Source organism: Eschrichtius robustus, chromosome 1 (assembly GCF_028021215.1).
Source record: "Eschrichtius robustus isolate mEscRob2 chromosome 1, mEscRob2.pri, whole genome shotgun sequence".
NCBI lineage: Eukaryota > Metazoa > Chordata > Mammalia > Artiodactyla > Eschrichtiidae > Eschrichtius > Eschrichtius robustus.
This window is the reverse complement of record NC_090824.1, coordinates 136,230,619-136,253,214: the sequence shown is the minus strand read 5'-3', so window position 1 is coordinate 136,253,214 and position 22,596 is coordinate 136,230,619. Positions and strand designations below refer to the sequence as shown.

Genomic DNA, 22,596 nt, shown 5'->3' with positions numbered 1-22,596 from the left:
ATTGATGTGGAGACATTGTTTACATTTATACAGAATGAGGTGGGGGAATTAATTCAAGGGCTGGCATGTGATTTTGCTGGCAGTGAAATTTGTCTTGAACCTTGGTAAGTAGGAGTTTTTGATGCTGTGGATACTGAACTTTTCCACTCTGCCTATCATTCTTCAGGATAACCCACCCAGAGGTTCCATACAGTAGTGGAGCCTCATCATCCACAAATAATCCAGAATTTGTTGAGGATCTCTCCCAAGGTCAGTTGCTTCAGAATGAGTCTTCAAATACAGCAGAAGGCAATGAACAGAGGCATGAAGATGAGGTAAGCTGAAGCATCTCCTCCTGTTACTGGTCTCTGAGGCTTCTGAAGAAGCAGTCAGCAAGGGAGTTGATCGAGGTGTTCATCCTCTGGCCTCCTTACATTCTGCAGAATATTCTGTTTTATATTTCTTGTTTCACATAGAACCATAGTAATGGTTTTAATGATACAGAGACAAGTAGACTCTTCTTTTTCCCCTGCCTAGAAAATTTATACCTGCATCAGATTAGATGCTCAACAGATGCTTACTGAATGAGTTGCATGATTTAATTAAATAAGTAATTAGGGCTTCCCTGGTGGTGCAGTGGTTAAGAATCCACCTGCCCATGCAGGGGACATGGGTTCGAGCCCTGCTCTGGGAAGATCCCACATGCTGCAACTAAGCCCGTGAGCCACGGGCTATCTAACTACTGAGTCTGTGCTCTAGAGCCTGCGAGCCACAACTACTGAGCCCGCGCGCCTAGAGCCCGTGCTCCGCAACAAGAGAAGCCACCACAATGAGAAGCCCGTGCACCGCAACAAAGAGTAGCCCCCGCTTGCCGCAACTAGAGAAAGCCCACATGCAGCACAGTGAAGACCCAACACAGCCAAAAATAAATAAATAAAATAAATAAATTTATTTTTTTTAAAAATGTAATTAATGAGGAGTCAGCATGCCCTTACTCAGGACCACACTCTGCTCACCAAACCCTGCAGCATGGAGTCATATGTGCCCAAACGGTTCACACGACTTAGACCAAGTCATTCATTGTCCCATAGGGGGCATCTTTTTCTAATTCACACAGAGGTTCTGTATGGACCTGGGCCATCATTCCCTTGTTGGACTTTCAGGGTTCCTCACAAATGACTGATTACATTGTCTATGTTTTAAGGTACTCTTTTTTTTTTTAGCTATAAAAGAGTACCATCATTGACTTTTGTCTTTGTTCTTATTTTGAAAGAGCTGATTCTTTTTATGTTGGCATTCTTAAAGATTATGAAGAATGCCTAAAGCTTCTTAAACATCTTAAATCCTTAGTAGCTTTAATGTTAAATGTTACTGGGTTTACAAAACAAAAACAAAAAAGAAAAACAAAAAAACTGATACCAAATACACCATTTGCCCAATGCTGAATTACTGTACCATTTTATATATATTTGGAGGAGTGCAGTATGGTAATTAATATTTAGATATTTTTGTCCCATTTGGCTTATCTTTCTTTTCTCTGAAATAGAAATGCTTGTATCCGTAAAACTTTATTAACTGATAGGCTATGTGTATTTGTAAAATTATGAAGCAAAAGTACCTTGCATCCTGTTTAAGAGGACAAAGAAAAAGGCTGTGGTAAAACAATAGTGGTACTTCAGTCCTTTAAACTTTTTGGGGGGCGATTTTGTCTTTTGATTTAACTAATAACATATAAAGACCTCTGCCTTTATAAAATAAACATCTTAAGAAATAAACCAGCAAGCCAAAGAACTAGTATTCATTTTGGATATATTATAGTTGCTGAAATTTTTCTAAGTCTTAGATATTAATTTTAAAATCTATAGTGCTGTCTGCTGTGGGAAATAAACTGGTCTTTGAATGATATCAATGAGAAACACCCTTCATGCATGATTTTAATCCTAGTACTACAACTTGTCTCTTCTTTTGTCCAGTGCATGTGACAGCATCTTGTTCTGATCTACTGTAGCAATGTCTGCTTCCCTGGCACAGTGCTGTGTATGTGCTGCATTTCTCATTTAGAATATTCCCCTGTCAGGAGTCAGGATTTGTTAAGTGCATATGAAGGCCAGAGCTTATGTGATCATGGTACCCCTTAGTCTTATCTGTTGGGATTAGCACTAAAATAGCCCCTTAGTGTAACAGTGTGTAGCATGGTACATAAAAAGGTCTGCAGGTGAACCATCTGGAGTCCCTTCTTGAAAACTGCATTGCAGCCATTTGTACCTATAACAGGTTTGGAGAGCTTTGAATATCCAGGGCCTTAATGGTAGCAAAATGCAATTATTAATCCTGTTTTGTTTGTTGGTGTTGATTATTGTGTTATTTGGGGAAATTTTTGTTGTTGTAATTTGGTTTGGGGTTTTTATTTTTTCTTGTTTTGTAGCAAAGAAGTAAACGAGGAGGTTGGTCCAAAGGAAGAAAGAGGAAGAAACCTCTTCGAGACAGCAATGCACCCAAATCCCCCCTTACAGGATATGTTCGGTTCATGAACGAGCGTCGAGAACAGCTTCGAGCAAAAAGACCAGAAGTCCCATTTCCAGAAATTACAAGGATGTTAGGCAATGAATGGAGTAAACTTCCTCCAGAGGAAAAACAGGTAATTGTTCCTATTCCTGATCCTTTGCTTGGTTTTGATTATATCTCAAAAATAACTTTTGTCAGAAAAGCAAAGAGAATGGACTGTTGATTCTTCAATTTTGTCATGGGCCTAGGAGACCAGAATAGCAGGGTCCTTCATAGCTCTTTTCTCCACAGTGGTTTTTATACTCTTTCAGGGTCTGCTGCAGGGACATGAGCAGGAGGGACTCTAGGATCCCCCCCGAACCAAAGCAGCTCCACTTTTATTTGCTTTATATGCTGAGAGTTCATATAAGATTTTTGTAAAAAGTAGTTCAATATTAAGAAATCTATCAGCATGGTTTATTCTACCGAGTTAACTGAAAAGTCATGAGTTAAATGAGAAAAGGTCTTTTGATAAAATTCTGATGTTCACATAAGAATTTTGTTTAAGAAAAAGATTTTACTGCTTTAATAAACTTTTTAAACTGGAGTTCTGGCAAATTTAACCTACTATGAAAAATAAAGCAAGAACTATTTGAATTCTCTTTCCTCCAAGACAGAAACTAACCCTATTGCCAAACTGAAACAAATCCATTTGTTAGATTTGAGAGGAATTAAGGACAAGTTAGCCACGAACTGGTTGAAATGCCACAAAAGTGGTGTGATGGTAGGGATTGTCGGAGGGGTTAAAAGTTCCCAGCATTTTCAGTATCTGATATATATCTATATTTCTTTTATGTCTTATTACACTCTTTAAAAAGGATTCCAAACAAACTAAAACCAAATTGAAAAATACTCTTGGGAATTAACTGAATTCAAAAAATTTCAAAGAGATCCGATTGAGTTGCAACTTGAAGCTCTGTGTTTGTGGTAGCAAGCTAATAGAAAACAGAGTATATCATCCATTGTTTTAGCTCTAATGTATAAATGGATTATGAGCTTTACATAGTAGTTACTCTTTTCTCTTTAATTTTTTTATTTCAAAATTAATACACGCTCATCGTTTAAAATTTTTTCAGACAATACAGAAGTATATAAGGAAAAAAGCAAAAGTCATCTCCAGGGATAACCAACAGTGATAACTAACTAGTTAGGCAGGGCAAGGGTTTTCGTGTTTGTTTCTGCTCTTAAATTTTTATTTGAAAATAATTTTTCAAATGTACAAAAAGTTACAAACATAGAATAATACAAAGAACACCCAAATACCCTGACCCAGATTGACCTATTACTAACACATTTTCTCTTTTTGCACATGCGCTCATACTCTCCTGGGCAAGATTGGGCATGTGCTGTCTCTTTTCTCTCTCTCTCTCTCTCTCTCTCTCTCTCTCACACACACACACACACACACACACACAATTTTTTTCTGAATTATTTGATATAAGTTGCATACATCATAGCCCTTTACCCTTAAATATTTCAGTGTGAATTTCCTAAGAATAGACACGTTCTCTCACTTAACCACAGTTTAGTTAACAACCTCATAATTTTGTATTAACACAATACTTTTATCTAACTTACCATCTATATTCCAGTTTTGTCAGTTGACCCAACATCATTCCTCTGTAACGTTTTCCCCCTCCAGTTCAGATTCCAGTGCAGGGGTCAGGCTCTGAGTTTAGTAGTCAAATCTCTAGATTCCTTTATTCCGGGATATTTCCACAGCCTTTCTTTGTCTTTTATGACATTGGTATTTTTTAGGAATACCATCTCTCCCTCTTCCTCCCCCTCCTTTTTGTTTACTTTCAACAGAACATTCCTCATTTTATATTTGTCTGATGTTTCCTCATGATTAGATTGAGGTTATGCATTCTTGGTCAGAATACTGCATAGGTGGACGTTGGTCCTTCTCAGGGTATCGCATATGCAGGCACGCAATGTCTTTTATTCCTCATTGGTAATGTTAATTTTGCTCACTCACAGAAGTTTTTTACTCTCCCTTATAATTAATAAGTAGTCTGTGCAGAGACATTTTAAGAACATTCAAATAGTCTGTTCCATATCAAACTTTCCCCCTAGATTTAGCATTCATTAATAACTTTTGCCTGATCTAATATTTACCATGATGGTTGCAAAATGATGATTTTCCAACTCTAGCACTCCCTCCACATTTGCCAGTTGGCCTTCGGCATTCTAATCTAAGCAAGAGCCCTCTTCCTCCCTCCATTTATGTGTCTGTTTGTTATTTATTTACGATTGGCATAGGCATATGAATTTCTTTTTTTCCCAATGGTTTATAAATTATTACTATACTTGAGCATTTTGATACTTAAATTGCCCCAGACTTGGCCATTTGACCCCTACATCTGGCTCTTGTGTAGGGCAAGGCTTTTAACATAATTTCTAACTCTTGTTTGTGTTCATTTAGAAGAGTATTTTTGTACTTTATTTCTTAAACCTAATGATGAGTGAAAAGTACAAGGCATTAAACAAAATTATCCTAGTAGATCAATGAACTTTGTTTAAATAATTAATAGCACAAAGCATGTAGATACGGGCTCTCTCACAGTAGTCCATTTTAGGTCCACAGGATGAGGTCATTCTTTTTTATGTTCCTTGTGTCTCCACTCTTCTGGCTCTTAAAGGCCAATTGATGTATGAGATCATCTCCTCAGAATGGGTTGGGGATAAAGAAACAGAGTAATATTCCATCCTTTCCCCTGGGAAGATTAAGTGTGCCTGTGTGGTGTTCAGTCTTGAGGACTCTAGGGCCATGTGTAGTTCTGTCTATAGGATTAGTAGAAGAACTCTAATCTTGTGAATTTTTTATGAGAATGACCTCAACAGAACTTGTCTTCAATAAGTTAAGAAAGGCAATAGTCTAAGAAGTTAGAATCACCCATTTCTTTTATAACTGAGAGATTATATTTTATTCTATTCACATGACTTTTTTTTATTTTTTTTAATTCTCAAAGCTAATCCCACTTGTACTTTTCTTTCCATGTGCTAATTATCCTTTGCTTTCTTCAGGGAGTTCATTGGTATTTTACCTCAGTAAGGGCTGTTTCTTGAAAGAAACTCCTTATTTCTTTCCCAGCGCTACCTTGATGAAGCAGACAGAGATAAGGAGCGTTACATGAAGGAACTGGAGCAGTATCAGAAGACTGAGGCCTACAAGGTCTTCAGCAGGAAAACCCAGGACCGTCAGAAAGGCAAATCTCATAGGCAAGGTATCAGAACCAGAACCAAACGTATCTGTAGTTTGTTTTGCATGATGGAGTGTCACAAAGCTGACTACTAGAGTGATAATACAAAAGGTATGTTTCTATCATTTCTCTATTGTACTACATTAACTTACAAGCATCATCTTGGACTTTTATTAAAATCACGTTGCTCTCATTTAGAAATTTCAGTTGGGTTTCCATATCCAGTATCAACAACTTGGCTTGTGCTCCAAGACCCCTCTTCGTTGTCTGTGCTTTTTCTTCTTCTGTTTCCAATTTAGTCATTTCTCTACCTCTAAACAAATCTGTCTGCTACACTCCATAACCACCTTGCCGTAACACCTCTAAGCCTTTCATGTGGTCACTTCTCCCAGCTTCCAGTGATCAATCATCCTTTTAATTCACTCATTCATGTATGCGTCTATTCAAAAAATGTATTGAGCACCTCCTGTTACATATCAGGATCTCACCTAGGCGTTAAGGATGCAAAAGTAAACAAGATACAGAAGATCCCGGTCTTCATGGATCTTTTGTTCATCGCACTCTTAAAATATTGCTAAAAGTTCCCCTTCTTCAGGAAACACTGCCAAAGAAAGAAGCCCCACTCATAATAGCCTGTCATTCCTGAGCTATTGCGTCTTCTCCACATTTGGGCATCTTGCCTGCTAAACTGTAATGTTGTGCAAACAGCCTTTGGCATGTATTTCCTGTCCACTCTCCCACCCTGTTCTCCTCAAAGGTAAGAACTGTGTCTGCTGTTTCTCTTGTGTCTAACTGCATAACCTGTAAGATGGGATTCCCTTTAACTTGTGTTGACTGATTAATAAAGCTATCAGAGAAAATATGATATGTTTTGAGAGCCCACATATACCAGCAGGTTTTGTAGCTTAGCACAGTCATTTCTTTAGGTTTTGTTATTTTGTTTTGTTTTTCAGCTTAATGTTCTTATTCTGTCATATTTTTAGATGCAGCCCGACAGGCCACTCATGATCATGAGGTAATTAACTTTCTGTCTACATAGCGTGTGTGTGTGTGTGTGTGTGTGTGTGTGTGTGTGTGTATGATATATGTATATAATAATGATGCTGTCTGAAACGCTATTGGACTGTTTTTTAATGAATGGCAGAGTATTTCCTATCCTGTAATTAGGATTGGGTTAGTTGCCTTTAGCTCAAGGATTCTTAGCATATGGCAGACACTTATGTCATTGAGTGTGTCCTTGAACTAAAGCCCCTAACTCTAGTCCTTTCTTATGGTCCAAGAATTTTATTGGCCTTAAATGCTGAAGATGGCTGGAATTTGGAGTGAGGTATAGAAATGAGGACCAACTAAAAGCTATAACTTGACCATAGTTTATCATCATCAGATACTATATTCTGACTCTCAAAAAGTTGTTATTTAGGGAATCCAGCACTTAGTTAAAATGAACTTGAATATTCAACTTACAGCATCTACAGACCACAAGTGACATTATCTTGATTACTAGGCCTACTTTCCTCACTGGCGCATATTTGTTTACTGGCCTTTTCCTCTCCATTTGGTTCAGTCTCAGCAATAGGATTTAGACCTGTGTTCCTAAATAGGACTGAGGCCTGTGTGTGTTGGCTCTGCTGCATAGAGAGCTTTAAATATATATGTAGCCTATGATTAATATATGGTTCTAAGAAAATAAAATTTGTGGTAATTTCATGCATGAAAATGCTCAATGACTCCTCACTGCTTACCAAATCACATTCAAACTTAGCAATCAGGGTTTTCTGTAATTAAGCCCCAATTTCCCTTTCCAAATACCTTAACTCCCATATTTCCCGTATATATCTTATGTACTTAAAAACCTTTAATACTCACTGTCCTACAAGTGCCCCATCCTTTTCTGCCTCATGCCTGTGCTCATATTCTTCCTTTCACGAGAATACTTTCTTTCCCTCACTCATTTTTTCTATTACCCTCTCCCATCGTCCAGTTTTGCCTCTAAATTCTAGTCATCCATCAAACCCTATTTCAAGTTCCATTTCCTCCTTCAAGCTTTTCCTGTTTCCTCCAACTTCTTTTAAACCTCACAGCTCTCTGTATTTCTCTTACGCATTTAGCTGATCTGGCTAAGGGGCCAAAGTTACTCAAGTGCTTCTGTTATTAACACGCTTGGATTATAATCTCTTTGAAGGCATGCATGGTCTAGTTCCATCTTGTACCCATCCCATCTAGCATGATGCCCTTGCATGGAAGAGTTCTTCCATAAATACTTATTTGTTTCTATACAAAACCCATTTGTTGAAATAACAATGGATATTTACACAAAAAGAATTTTCTGATATACTCTTTTGCATTTATTGGGTTTTTTACTAAATCAAGGAAATCATTTCTTCAAAATAATAATGTATTTATCTTGGAGTTGTAGTTCTCATACCTAATTTGGTATTGGTGACCTTCAAAACATAGAGAAGACTTTTAGATTCACAAGTCAAATAGATTTATTACCATCCATGAATTATAAAGTGAGAAGCATAGTAAATATTAGCATTTTATTCTTCATATAAATCCTATATAAATGTAGTTACATATGACATCTCTGTGTTTCAATTAGGATGAAATCTTATTTTTTTTTTTTTTTTTGCTTGAGAAACTGTACGTACACTATATATTTTAAATCATAATTGAATAGTGTTGCAAGCTTTCCATATTGCCAGATACTTATATAATTACTTATTTCTCCTTCCTTTGTGTGCCCAACCCACCAATATCATGAAATTACCAAACTTCCTTTTTTCCCTATTAAGATAGCTTCTCTATCCTCAATGGTTACAAAAGAGAGTATGGACAGTAATCTAAATTATTAGAGCTCACATTTTCTAGTCAATGACTGACTCTTTTCATCACTATGGATTTTGCTGGCCAAACCATATGTGGCATTTTTGCCTCTCATAAAGTTAATAGTTGCCATCAGAAAAGATTTAGTAGACTTAGTCATAGAAGCTGCTGCTACTGATTTGAGAAATGAAGGGTTTTTAAAATACATTATTAGTATGATATGAATTTCTATGATATATGAAAAGGAATAAGTCTCTGTGTGATTTCCCTGTTTCAGGATTAGACTCACGTGAAACACAGAAAAGGAGGGAGCCAGCAGTAATTTCTCAAATGTGTATACAGTAGGGTCTATAAATCTGTTGTATGCCCACGTCAGGATAAAGCTCTCTTAGTAAGGTTGTTGACCCAATTAATGTCCCCCACTTTATCAGTTTTTATTGAATAATATCTTACTAAACTAGGTAATTTCAAAAGAGTTACAATAAAAACAAAACCTCTTTGACAATTGTTAAACATAGTTACACATAACCTCTTAGAGTATAATAAGAGTTAAGAAAAATAAGAAAGCACTACAAGTGGAAAACAAAAGGAGCCACAGAAGCCCCCATGGAAAGGAGGAACTGAATGAGACCTTAAAGATGACCCAAGTTTTGTGGGGCACTTCAGATATGTTTATATTCATATATATATATGTAAAATGGCTTGAGCAGAGTTATGAGGAAGTTAATAAAAGAGCAAGTACCTTGCAAAGTGCCTAAAACATCAGTTTCTAAAATCATGCTTATTTCCCTTTACTTATCCTATTAGGAATAAAATGGCAAATGCCGTAAAATAGTCTTCGAGCTCACTTCAAAACTACTAAGACCTCAGAAATCCTCTCAACTGACCCCCCTCATTTTGCCGGTGAGGAAAATGACTTGCCTGAGACAGGAAAGAACATCCCAGAATCACTTATTGAATTAGTTAGAGGCAGAATTGTGACTGAAAGCCAGGCCTCTGTAGCCCCCCTCTTATTTAGCACTCCTGGCAGCACCTGCCACGTTATGTGGAATAAACAGTGTTGCAAGTTAAAATGGGCCAGGTTGCCTGTGATGTCAGCAAAATTTGTTGCCACTTGAGACAGAAACGATTTGATTTGTGTGTATGTAGTAAAGAAACCTATTGTATTCCCTAATGGAACTTGGATTCCTAAGACATTGTTGCCAAGGCAGTTACTGGAGAGCATATTAGAGCCAAAGAAATGCTGACCTGAAAGCCATTCAAGCCATTCTGCATAGCAGTGGGGCACTTAAGCCTGGTACACAATATTGAGAGCATTCCCTAAGGTAAAGGGCACTTGAGAGAAGCATATCACTCTCTATGAAATTCTGGCCCTGAGCCTAGATCACAGCAAAATAGTTTCAGTTCAAAAGGCCTCTGTTCTCTTACCCTCCACTCAATATATAGAATGAAAACCAAAGTGAAGAGTATTCTTGCTCCTCTCAAATCAAAAGCCAGCCTGCTAGACCCAGGAGCCAGCTAGTGTTACTCTCAAGAAAGTGTCTAAATCTCATGTGAGGACTAAGATAGAAACAATAATTTTGTTTCTCCTTTAATTTATGGGAAATGACAAAATGACACTCAGCCTGAACAGATTAGACCCTTTCAATGAAGAGGTAATGAAATCCTTATGATTTTAATCCCTTGAGTGACCCTTGGAGCAGCTTAAGTATATCTGAGCCCCCAAGAGGATCCTGTCCAATGCCAAGTAATGTACTCAGTAATGGAAGGGTGCTGATGGTTTTTATGACGACTCTTCAGTTAAGTAGAATTCTCTGTTGCCTTTCAGAGACTGAACAGTTTCATTTAATTGCTTTGGTGTTTCTTTTTTTGCACTCTAAGAATCTGTACCAAAAGGCAGTGTGTTAATAAATGCACCTATGTGGTGCTGTCCCCTGCCCTTATGGTAGTTAGCCTGGTTTGGTTTGGACTGCTCTGGCAAGGAAGAGAGCAGAATTACCCATCTGAGCAGAATCTAGGCCTTGGAGAGGGCTCTTGGTACCATGGTAATGGGAGCCAAGCATCCCCACCTACCCATCTGACTGGCAGATCTTCAGACCTATGGCTAGGTAAACTGATCTCACAGAAGCCTGTGCAGCTAACTCTAAGAGACCGAACAAGATGAGATGATAAAATCATAAGACCTTATCCTAAGTCATGTATGGACTTATGCTTATATCTGTTATGTCTTGTATAGTAACAGAGTTAAAGAATATGGTAAGCCAGCAGAGTCGAGAGAAAGTCACTGAGAAATATGCCTAAGATACCTTCTGGAACCAGCCTTTCTTGTCCATACATTAGTTCTCTTTGAAATCCACCAAGAGCTGGCTAGAGGTAGAGCTTTGCATGTTGAAACTGGGGCTTTCAATGGTAATTTTGTTGTTTGTTTTTAAATTGTTCTGGAAAACTTCACTTTCTTTCTTTAGGAGGTAAAAGATAGGGTAAAAATTAAGTGCTCTGAAAGTGTTTTCAGGTAAATACATTGTTTTTCAGACTTCCATCTTAGAAGTCTCTCTTGATCAGCTGCCATTGGCAGGCAGCTCACACAGCACAGCCCCGACCCCTAAGGAGGCAGACACCAGTATGAAAACAGGATCTTGGCTGTCAGAATTCCCTCATAGGCTGTTAAGTGCTTAACCTTTCTACTGGGCCCCAAATCATATTTGTGTTCAAAGATAAAAGACTAGTGGTGGCAAGAGTAGGAGAGATACATTCTATCTCTGGCATTAAATGTGTTTCTATAGGAATGATTTCTAGATTTTTTAAACTGTTCTTTATGTTATAAAGGTTTTGGAATCTTCAGATTTCACTAGCAATTTCTTCAGTACTCATTTCCCACTGTTCTCTTTACCATCTTATATTATGCAAGATTTTAAATACTGCCAAGACACTTATAATTTACGTTCTTAATGCTTTCAACTTCAAATTCATTGTAGAAACTGCAGCCAAAGCATTTTGAAATATTGACTTTATTCACAAGGATCATTGTGGAATATATTTTGCAGTGGTTTTATGAGACTTTTATTTTTAATGGCTTATTGGTGAATTAATTTTAGGTTTATTATTCTTTTCTATCTAACATAATCCTTGGCATTCTCATACTTAGAGCCCAGTTACTTCTGGATTTTTGGTTTTGTTTGTTTGTTTTTCCTGTGTCCGAAGAAAGTCTAAAAGATCCCCAACTATAGGCTGCCCTTGTAAATAAGTAGAAGTAAAAGTAGAAATCCCAATGGAATACCATTATTATTGCTCATGGCTGGCAGATCTCTGCTTAAAATTCTTATTGTCCACTCTGCAAATTTAGATTGCATAATCCTATCTCAGAGAGCACTTTATGTGCACAACCAACAGAAGCAACAGAAAAAACACCTAGAAATTCTCTTTCTATATTCCTACCTCCACCACTTTCTCCACTGTATACTGTTCCCTATTCAAAGCACAGAGCTAAGAAATGGTTTCCAAAATCTCCATTAGGGAAGTTTATGTAGGTTTGCTTTAAGGTTTCTCATTGCACAGCAGTTGTCACCTGAGAGATCTGAATATTTGACCTGCTTGAGCTTTCTTGGTTCCAAAGAAAAGGTGAATACATTTTCCTCACAGCCTCACCTAGACTGATTCCTGCTCATCCTACTATTTCTTTAAGGAAAACATGACCATTGTGCCTTTAGGCACTACTGTTTAATTTAGCTTCTGTTTAAGAATTAACTATTTTGTTACTCTTGATTCGCAGAAAGAAGCAGAGGTAAAGGAACGGTCTGTTTTTGACATCCCTATATTTACAGAGGAATTTCTGAACCACAGCAAAGGTGATTACCAAAGGATCATTTTGTGTTACTCAGGTCTATGGCAGGGGATTTAGTTGTCGGGAGGAATTCATTGCTGAAAAGCAACGGTAGTGATATTCCAGACCCTGGGACTGGTCTGGAAGAAGAAAACTGCTTCTATTTCACTCTCTATTAAAAGCAGCTACTCAGAGACCCGTGGAGGACAGCTGAGCCAGTGTTGTCAAAGGTGCTTTAGTCTCTGGATCAGAGGAAATAAATATACATCACTAATTCAATTGCTTGCAGGCTCTTAGCCTAGAACCCTTTGTACAAATGAAAGCTTACACGGATGTCCAAAAAATAAAATAAATACGAGCAAAGCTGACCCCACTGCAGTAAAGATGTGGACCCACAGCTGTGCTTGCCCAGTCTCCCAGGATCCCCCTGTGGAACCCCTCAGGCTTCTCATTGAACAGCTTTAAAAAATCAAACAAACAAACAAATACTGGGAATTACAGCTGTTCCTTGCAATCTTAAGTATAGAATATGACCAGCTTTAAGAATTAAAATAACTCTGGGGAGCCAGGCGTTTTATTGCTGAAATTGCTATCTGGAAGGCCATAATGAGAATAGGGACATGAGGAGGGGTAGCTAATTAGAGACAGCTAAGCAGGACTTCCTGTAAGAGTCATCGGGACTCCTCAGAGAGGCTGGTATTACCTGGGTTTTGTGGGGGTTTTGTCCTCAGCTCGGGAGGCAGAGCTCCGTCAGCTTCGAAAATCCAACATGGAGTTCGAGGAGAGGAACGCAGCCCTGCAAAAGCACGTGGAGAGCATGCGCACAGCGGTGGAGAAGCTGGAGGTGGACGTGATCCAGGAGCGGAGCCGCAACACCGTCTTACAGCAGCACCTGGAGACCCTGCGGCAGGTGTTGACAAGCAGCTTCGCCAGCATGCCCTTGCCTGGTAATGTCATCCCTAGCTGAGCCCTGTAAAGTGGCGGGGGCGGGGGGAGGTTCTGTTCATGTTGGTACTGGCGTGGTGAGGCTGAAGTCTCGCCTCCAGAGGAAAATCAGTAAACTCAGGGGTGTTTTCCTCAGAGGTTTTTGTGGGCCATGTAATAGAATCTCAGTATTGGTCAAAATCATCCAGAATTTCAGGCTCTCTGCTCAGTTAAATTTTTCTTCAGTTATATTTTCATGCAGTCTACTTTCTATTAAGCTTAATTTGATATTCTGAACAGTGGAAACTGAGTAATATTAAAGTCCTGAGTGGAGCACTTTTCTTTTTTTTTTTTAAATTATGGTGTAATTGACATATAACATTGTGTTAGTTTCAGGTGTACAACGTAATGATTTGCTATCTGTATACACTGTGAAATGATCACCACAAGTCTAGTACCATGCGTCACCATACAGAGTTACCAAAAAAATTTTTTCTTGTGGTGAGAACTTTTAAGATATACTTTCTTGGCGACTGTCAAACGTGTAGTACAATATTATTGACTACAGTCACCATGCTGTACATTACATCCCCATGACTTATTTTATAACTAGAAGTTTTTATTTCTTGATCCCCTCCCCCAACTCACCCATCCCCCCCAGAGCATTTTTCTGATGTATATTTGCTTGCTTTGTAATATTGTCTTAATGGGAAGGAAAAGGAAAACAAATACTAGTATTTCTTATATACTCTTTCATTTTGAAAATAGTCACAGCAGAGCTGGGAGAGTCTTTAACCTTTTGTTCTGTGCAACTACTCCTATATACTGCACAGCAATTATATAGCCCATCTGTTTATTTAGAGTATGTGGATTAATTTCATTTCTTTGAGGTCTAAAAGTCTCTCCTCTGAAAGTAAAATCTTCTCTATGGAGCAGACCACATTAGAGTCAAGTTTCTTTCGCTGTGGAATCACTGATCTGTGTTATGGTTGAACTGAATGGGAGGATTTTCCTCCTTTCTCTTCTTATCTCACTTCAGGAAGTGGAGAGACACCTACAGTGGACACTATCGACTCCTATATGAACAGACTGCACAGTATTATTTTAGCTAATCCCCAAGACAATGAAAACTTCATAGCTACAGTTCGAGAAGTTGTGAACAGGCTTGATCGTTAGGGAATGGTGAGTGCTCACTGACATGATTCGTACGTGCCAGCGTGTCATCAAAAATAAGACGGCACTAGACTTTATCAATACTACTAAAACCCTGGAAATACATTGAATAAGTGAGTTGGAGACTTGATTAAGATTCCTGTTGCGTGGTTGCTAAATGTAGTAAATAGTGTTGGAAAACTGAATCAAGATAGTTTTTCCTCATGCCTGCCTCCACATGGCTTAATGGAAAGAGCGTGATTTTTGTGGTTGGACCTCAGTTCTAGCTTTGTCACTTATTAGCTGTATTCTCAGGTATTAGTTTCCCAAAGGGCTTTGAAGGGTGAGTGAGAAACTTAGAGAAAATAACCCCCCAAAACAACACATAGAACAAAATAAATATCGCTTAATTGTTAAGCTTCCTTTCCCCTGTAAATTTAATGATAATTTACAATAGTCAGTGAGACATTGTATGTGTACAAGCCTCTATAAGTAAGAAGCTTTTCATTTATCACTCAATATCAGAGTAACTGTAGTATGTTAAATGTTAATGTGGACTAACCTTACAGTGAAACAGTTAATGCCTTGATTAAATATATTAAAAAATAAATAAACTCTCAATAAGTAGAAAGAGAGGAAAGAGAAAATAAGCTTTTTAAAAACATATTCAACAAATGACTAGTAGTATGTGTTGCATCCTTTTAGAAGAGGAAAAACTACATTTCCCAAAGGAATCTGCTTATATAAACTTTTTGGTACTAATGGTCAGTCGTCAGGTATCATTTCTTAAATGGAACTGATATTTGTTCACTCAAATTCCTGTAGAGATAGGGTACCCTTTAGTATGTCATTCCACAAAATTGACAGCCCTTTGGTCTCTCAGTTAAATTGTTCCATACCTGCAGACATATGAACTGTGTGGAAATCTTGGGGTTGGACCATACAATGAGTGGCCATATATGAATACTAAAACAAGAATGGATAGCAGGATATGCTCCTTAGAATGGCTGGTCATGGGCTTGGATCCTTATTTATTTGTCTTGCAGGTACATGAGCACACTCATATACATACTCATATTCTAACATGGTCTGGGCCTTGAGCAACATGTGCAAGAATAAATAAAACCCATGATTCTTTATCTAATGAGGCCACATCTGCCAGCATAGACAGAAGCAGTAGTCTTTATCCTTCTTGTCCAAGCCCTCGAATAGTAACTGTACAAGGCAATTTATTATACTTTAGCCTCAGCCGTGCTCTGATGGGGAAAGGATTACTGTCCTTCTAGTGAGTAGCCAGATGGAAAGGACCATACTTCTAAGAGATGGCTGGACTCCCTGCAGAATAAAGAAATGGCATTACTGCTGCTGTTTGTGAAGGGAACAGCTTGTAAATCTAGGCTTGAGATTTTTAGGAGCTCATCATCCTTCTCATTTTCACACAGTGTTTTCAATTAGCACTCTTGTAGGCTTGAAAAGAGAGAGCTGGGAGAAACAGTGTGGAGGATTGTGAAAGAACACAGTAATTGATAACGTGGTGTCTCCTCACATAGGTATAGGGCAGTTATTGCAAGTTTTGAGCCAAAAATGGTTTTCCGTTTTGAGCATTTGGCCAGTAAGACTCTCCTAAAGCTTTATCTATCTTAAGGATATAAACTGTAGTGTCTGCTTTCCGAGGTGTCTTTGAAAACCTAGAATGTGATGATTATTCTTGATTTTAACCTACAAATATTTTGCCCTTGAAAGAAACAGTACCTGAAAATGTGAACCGTTTTATTACCGCAGATTCTTACAATCTAGCCATGTGAACATAACTAAGAGTGGATAGTTCTCCATACCCTCTGAAACTGTCAAATGAAACAATTATAAAGACTGTGATTAACACTAGCTTGGCCTCATTATACAAATATGTACAGACAGCTAGGCCTGATGTCCCCAGCATTCATGGTGCAGTTAATTACTCTGACATGAGCTTGGCAAAGGTTTCTTCCACTGTCAGGACCCAGTGAGTGAAAGGAAGCTAATGGTCTGCAGCTTTAGAGGAGCATATTAGAGCTGGAAGGGGTGTTTAGAAATCCCATCATTTTACATATGAAGAAACTGAGTCCCAAAGAGGCAGAATCTCTTGCCTGAAAATACCTGAGTAGGTGGGTGCAGAATCCAGAACTAGAACACATGTATCTAAACTCAGTGGGGTTTCTAAAACGTTGATACAAGGAGGTGTAGGGATGGGTGTAAGGGGAAAGCACTAAAAAAAATCTTAGAATGAGAGCATTAAGATAAATGGGAGGTAATTAGGAAAAAATTACAATCCAGCAATTATAATGTTATAAAATTTTGGTCAGCCATTTTATAATTATTTTTATAGTTATATAATGGAAGAATTATCCCAGCTGTCATCTTTCTTTGTGGCTAACTTGTACTTAGAAAAAGTGGAGCTGGGAGGAAGTCATGGGGGTGATTTCATATTGACAGATGACTACTGTATATAAACTATCAAAAGCCATATGTTGCTTGATTTCAGTTGAACCAAGTGATAAATATTTGCCTGTTTGAGGATTGGAAAAAATACATATATGTGATTGCATTTTTATCAATGTAAAAATGTATTCATCTTATGCACACAGTACATCCCTATCCATGCAGAGGGCCTTAGATTTATACTTGAAGAAAATTGGTTTTGAATGACCAGGACTAAAGTAAAGTACGAATTTTTCATCATCAGATTTGTCCCTGATACTTGCTTTTCTGTGTTCGGCTGGCAATTTTCCAACCTCCCCATTGTGGCTGAGCTGGAGCAGGGCCACATTTTTCATTGAAATGTTGTCTAAAATGCCTCAGTGAGGTTGGTTGCTTGCAGCTTTATGAGCTCTTTAGTTTACATACACCCTGCTACTCACCGTAACCCTTTTTTTTTTTTTTTTTGGCCACGTAGCACTGGGTGTTTATTCTGCATAATAATAATAATAAACGACACTGTGAGCATTTACACATGCCGGCACATCCTAAGTACTTTACGTGTGCTGGCTCATTGACTCCTTGCCACAACTCCATGAAGTTTTTCTTTTTTCCATTTAATTTAATTTAATTTTTTTATTAATTTTTACTGGAGTACAGTTGCTTTACAATGTTGTGTTAGTCTCTGCTGCACGGCAAAGTGAATCAGCCATAGTATACACATATCCCCTCTTTTTTGGATTTCCTTCCCATTTAGGTCACCACAGAGCACTGAGTAGAGCTCCCTGTGCTCTACAGTCGTTCTCATTAGTCATCTATTTTATACATAGTATCAAGAGTGTATATACGTCAATCCCAATCTCCCAGTTCCTCCCACCCCCCCTCCCCCTTGGTATCCATATGTTTGTTCTCTACGTCTGTGTCTCTATTTCTGCTTTGTAAATAAGAACATCTATACCATTTTTCTAGGTTCCACGTACCTTAACCCTTTCGAAAATAGAGCAAAGCATTATTTTAACCCATAGCCCTAACCCTTTCTGATCTGTGCTTACGTTTTGGTATCCTTTTTTTTTTTTTCCCTCCCAATTCGACAGGTCTTAAAGCTCCAAGATGTTCTGTAAGTGGTTTTACTTGTTTGGAATGAGAAGCCATCCATGGAAATTTGAATTGAGTGGAGGCAGAGAGGGAGTACAGATTACTCTGCTTGTGAAGGAACTGTCAGTTGAGTTAAATGCCTTCACCCCAGGAAGCCATATGAGGGAGCAACAAAAGGAGCATGTATGTGAACTTCCTATGGAATCGTCCTCATGAAGCTTTGACCGTGTACAGCCACTCTCCCAAGTCTTCAGTTTCCTATCATTTCTATTTCTGTTAAAGTGGGTCTGCATATATGCTGCTGACCAGGCGCCCCTGAGACTGGCATCTTCTGCAGCAGAGTGGAAGCCTTCTTATTGTTCTGCTTCATTCAGATTGGACTCTTTTATCAGTGGCTCTGTGGTTTTATCAGTGGTTTTCCTACCTAGCTGTCACTTTTTTTTAATGCTTTTGGGGGTTATTTTTTTATTTCCTTCACCCCCACCAAGCTAGACATCTCCATTCTCTGACCTCTTGGCTTTGTTGCTCAGCAGGGTTCTGAAGGAGAGTTTCTCTCATTGGACAGGCCCAGTCTTCTCCCATCATTGTCCTGCTGTGACTCCAAAGAAAGGAGCTTCTTGTTGACAGTGTCCTGTGGAGTGAGGCTGTGTTTCGTACCCCACACAGCACTCAGTGGGTGCCAGCCCTCGTGGAGGCTTTGTGGTTGCTGCCCTGAAGGAGAATGCTCTTTCCTTCCTCCTTGGTACTGCCTGCTGTTTTCTGAGCATTGCCTGCACATACCCTGCGTCCCAGCCCCAGCAAGGCTCTTCTGTTCCCATCTGTTGGCAGTGACTTGTGAAATATTTTTGCTGAGGAAAAGGTCATTGGTAAACAGGACAGAACGAGAAAAGTAGTTTCTCATTTGGTATTGAAAAAAATCCTAAAGTTTATCATAAGTGAAAACAGAGGGAATCCCTGTCTGCTTGAGGTGTACCGATTCATGGATATGGATGGGTGGAAATGCCATTCAGAATAGCCTCCAGCTGATGGAGAAGGACATGGGGGAATTCTCATGTCCTTTGTCTTCCTTCTCTAATCATAACTGCAGAGTCCCTGTCAAAAGGACAGGCTTCCCTTCCTTCTCCCTGCTTAATTAGTAAGTGATTTTTTTTTTTTTTTTTTTTTTTAAACACCAAAAGGGAAGAAGGGTTTCTGTTTCTCACCTCAGGGTTTGGTTTTGTTGTGTTGTGTTTGGATGCTCTGGAGCACAAGGCTGGTGGTTGCAGCTGAGATCTTTGGAGCCAAAGCAGGGCACGCTGAGCCCATTGTCTAGGCACCACCGCCACCGAAGGTGGGTGGAAGTGTGGCCCCCTCACAATATGCTCACAGGCCAGGGTGCAAGCCAGAAACCCCCGTCATGTTGCTGCATCATCCTGTCTTCTCAGCATCCCCTCCCCTGATTTCTTTCTTAACCCAAAGGAAATAAAACAACAACAAAAAACCTTTTTGAAAATTCTGACACGAACACATATCAAATTTCCGCGTACCGAAGCCCGTATATCACCACTTGGCAGGCTTTTAGAATAAGAGCCCATCATTATCTATCGCTGTAAACCTAGCCAACTCACCTGCTCTTCTCTATTTTCCTGTTTTCCTGCTCTCACCTGCCATTCCTGTCACTTCTCTCAGACTCCCTGCCTGCTAAGTCCAAGCTGGAATGCACTGTCTGTCTGTGGCAGGACACCCAAGCCAGTTCTGGAAGTTTGTGTCTGCCTTCTGCCAAATACTTTCTCTCCTTTCTTCCTCCTACTCTCTGTTTCTCCTTTGTGTCAGTTTTGCACAGCGTTCTTAGCAGTGCCGTAGACCAGGAAAGGCTGTAAGCTGGTCCAAAGATCATCATTCTCCTGAGTCTAGCTAGGATACCTGACGTTGACTTGAGACATCTGCATATTCAGGAAAGCACGAGATCTTGAGAAAGCCTACAGTCTGAAATCATTTTCACGAAATAACAGCCTGCTTTTGACATGCTGGCTGGCCCTCCTAGCAGCTACACACCTGACTCACTGGTGGCTGGCATCGAGCTGCCACAAAACAAGCAGGTTCTGTGAAGCAGGTCTGCGTCACCTCCTCTCTCCTCTTTGCCCAGCCAGGAGGTAGTAAATGAGGTCACAGGCTAACATGATACCTAATTCACATTTCCCAGTAAACTTGTAGATGTTATTGCACTTACATGTTCTTCTCAAGAAATAAGTTGTTGCCTATTCAGTGTTACAGATTTCTTTCTTTTTATTGAAACACAAGGAGCAGCTGAGGAAAATGAGACAAAGTGTTTTATTTCTGACAAAATAAAATTTTAGAAAAAAATTTGTGTACATGTGTTTGAAACTGTTGAAATGCCAAGTTTTCTGTACAAGTGTTTTTGTAATTAAACTTTTAGATTTTCTTTGTTTTTTAAGAAGTCGATATGCTTGCTTGACATTTGCCTCATTAAAACTTTTCTGTGTTGAATCCACCCGATTCAATTTTACCTGCATTGCCTTTTCATCTTAAAGACTTTGTCAACTCTACAGTAATCATCAAGTCTGTTATGCTTTTAAAGCAGTAACACATTCATTTTACTAATTGCTTATTCAAAATGTGTCTTAGCCTGTTTGAGAATTCAGCTCTCTTAATGTATGTTGTAAGAATACAATGAGTTATAATTCATTTTAATGTAGCGGTAGTATTCTGGAGGCAACTTGAAAGAAGTCTGATGTTCTTAAAGTCAGTGACTTCAGTCCCCTTGATAGGAGACTTTTGACTTCCTTTTGACTGAAGAGATAAATTGTCCTTAAATGCTTGCTTTTAAAAATAACCACTACTTCACCAATCAAAATCATTTTTAAAGGAAATTTGTCACCTACTTCCACCATGCTTTTAAAATCCTAGGGGTGAGCTCACCTGGCTTCCAAACCCTGCAGCTCTCCAAGTAGCTAGTTGTGTGGCATTGGGTGAGACTTGCTTTGTTCCAGCTCCAGTTTTCTCATCTGACATGCCTCAGCTCTCTTACACTTGTTAGAATCAGGTAACAGAATCGACCATGCTTTGGAGGATATGAAGACTCTGTTACATGAATGCGAAGAATTATTGAGGTAACTCAGTTAGGATCAGGCTTGACTACATTTAACAGAAACTCAAATCAGCAAAAGCTTGAATAAGAAACTTATCTCTCTCACTGAAAAGTATTCCAAAGGTAGGCAGTCCAAGACCAATATAGAGGCTCCTGTCTGCACCACGATAATGGTTCCTTTCTCAAGGTCACCTCATGGTCCAAAATAGCCACTTGACCGTCAGCCATCATTTGAAATTCCTGGCAGCATAAAGAAAAGAAAAAACGGGCAAGGACCAAATGGGCAAACTCAGCTGAGTCAGCACCCTTTAAAGAGCCTTCCCGGAAGCCACACTCAACTTCCAGAACGTAATCACATGACAACAGCTAGCTATATGGAAGGCAGAGGAATGTCATCTTTCCTTGGACATTACTGCCCCCAATAATATACAGGTTTTAGTCAGTAAGGAAGGAGAAAATAAATACAGAGTAGGCAGCTAAGTTAATTTCATGACTCACATGTGTGACTCCATGCACACACTAAGGCCAGCCCTGCTATATTTGTAAACAAGATGCATCATCCTGCCTTTGCCTCTTGGCCATCGAGAATGACCACGTAATTCCTTGGCACCTTTTTCCCCCTTAAACAGTCAGAAAGCTGACAACTTGAGTTAGCATTTCCTGTTCCCACCTTAGCTCCTCCCTTACCCTCACCACTGGTGGCCAGTCTTGTTTGGTAAAAGTCAACATAAACAGGTGGCAATATCTCCCCCAGTTGTTTGTTCCCTTTCTCTAACTGCTCAGCATCTGCTGGATTAAAACAACAACAGGATAATCTTTCCCTGAGGGTGGGGAAATTGAAGTATTGCTTGGCGGAAAAGCTCATAGCTACTTCCTGCCCTCTAAGTTTCCTGCCTTGCAACTGAGGGTTCCAAGGGCCTTTTCTTTGTTTTCTTTATTTGCCTTTTGATACATAGCCTGTGCTCAGAAATATATTTTATAATATCTATAGAAATAAACACTAGCTCATACACCAACTCACAAAAACGATGAGGATCAGGAGTTACAAAGGTCAACTGAAAAATGTTAATGTACTTCCTCTCACCCAGAAGCCATTTCAGCTTAGTTTTCATGGGAATGTGGTCTGTAGGGAGAAACTTCTGCCAGAAGCATAAACGTAAGCTCTGTTAGCCTAGAAAAATGCAGGAAGGAGAAGGAGCCATGAGATAGGGATGGCATTGGGAAATTAAGAGCAGGGTCAATGCAAATTGTCCAGATAGAAGGATTTTTGTAAACCACCTACAACACTGGGTTGGTAAGAAGATGCCTTAGATGTTTAGATAAGAATATATAAGACAGTGGGTATAGAAGTAGTCTTTTGTCTTGAGTCTCAAACACCACCTGACACTTGGGAGCCAGTTCTTTATAATCAGCTGCTGTGTTCTCCATTGCATGTCAGTTCACTATTTGGGACCACAAGAGTATTTATAAAACATGTTTCTGCCCTTGGCGTGACAGTCTATTGGGAAAGA

General features: G+C 39.1%; 1 protein-coding gene across 2 annotated transcripts in view; it reads left to right on the top strand.

The window, feature by feature from the left end:
* HMG20A (high mobility group 20A) overlaps nucleotides 1–20,484 on the top strand; it is a 68,332-nt gene extending 47,848 nt beyond the window's left edge. For both annotated transcript variants that reach the window (XM_068556103.1, XM_068556098.1), the window contains exons 3-10: nucleotides 167–314; nucleotides 2,405–2,617; nucleotides 5,618–5,750; nucleotides 6,710–6,741; nucleotides 12,322–12,397; nucleotides 13,104–13,319; nucleotides 14,336–14,478; nucleotides 17,997–20,484. In XM_068556103.1, coding sequence (XP_068412204.1) covers nucleotides 167–314; nucleotides 2,405–2,617; nucleotides 5,618–5,750; nucleotides 6,710–6,741; nucleotides 12,322–12,397; nucleotides 13,104–13,319; nucleotides 14,336–14,472 — 955 coding nt within the window. In that variant the 3' untranslated portion in view covers nucleotides 14,473–14,478; nucleotides 17,997–20,484. The remainder of the gene's footprint in view (nucleotides 1–166; nucleotides 315–2,404; nucleotides 2,618–5,617; nucleotides 5,751–6,709; nucleotides 6,742–12,321; nucleotides 12,398–13,103; nucleotides 13,320–14,335; nucleotides 14,479–17,996) is intronic.
* The last annotated feature ends 2,112 nt before the right edge of the window (nucleotides 20,485–22,596 follow it).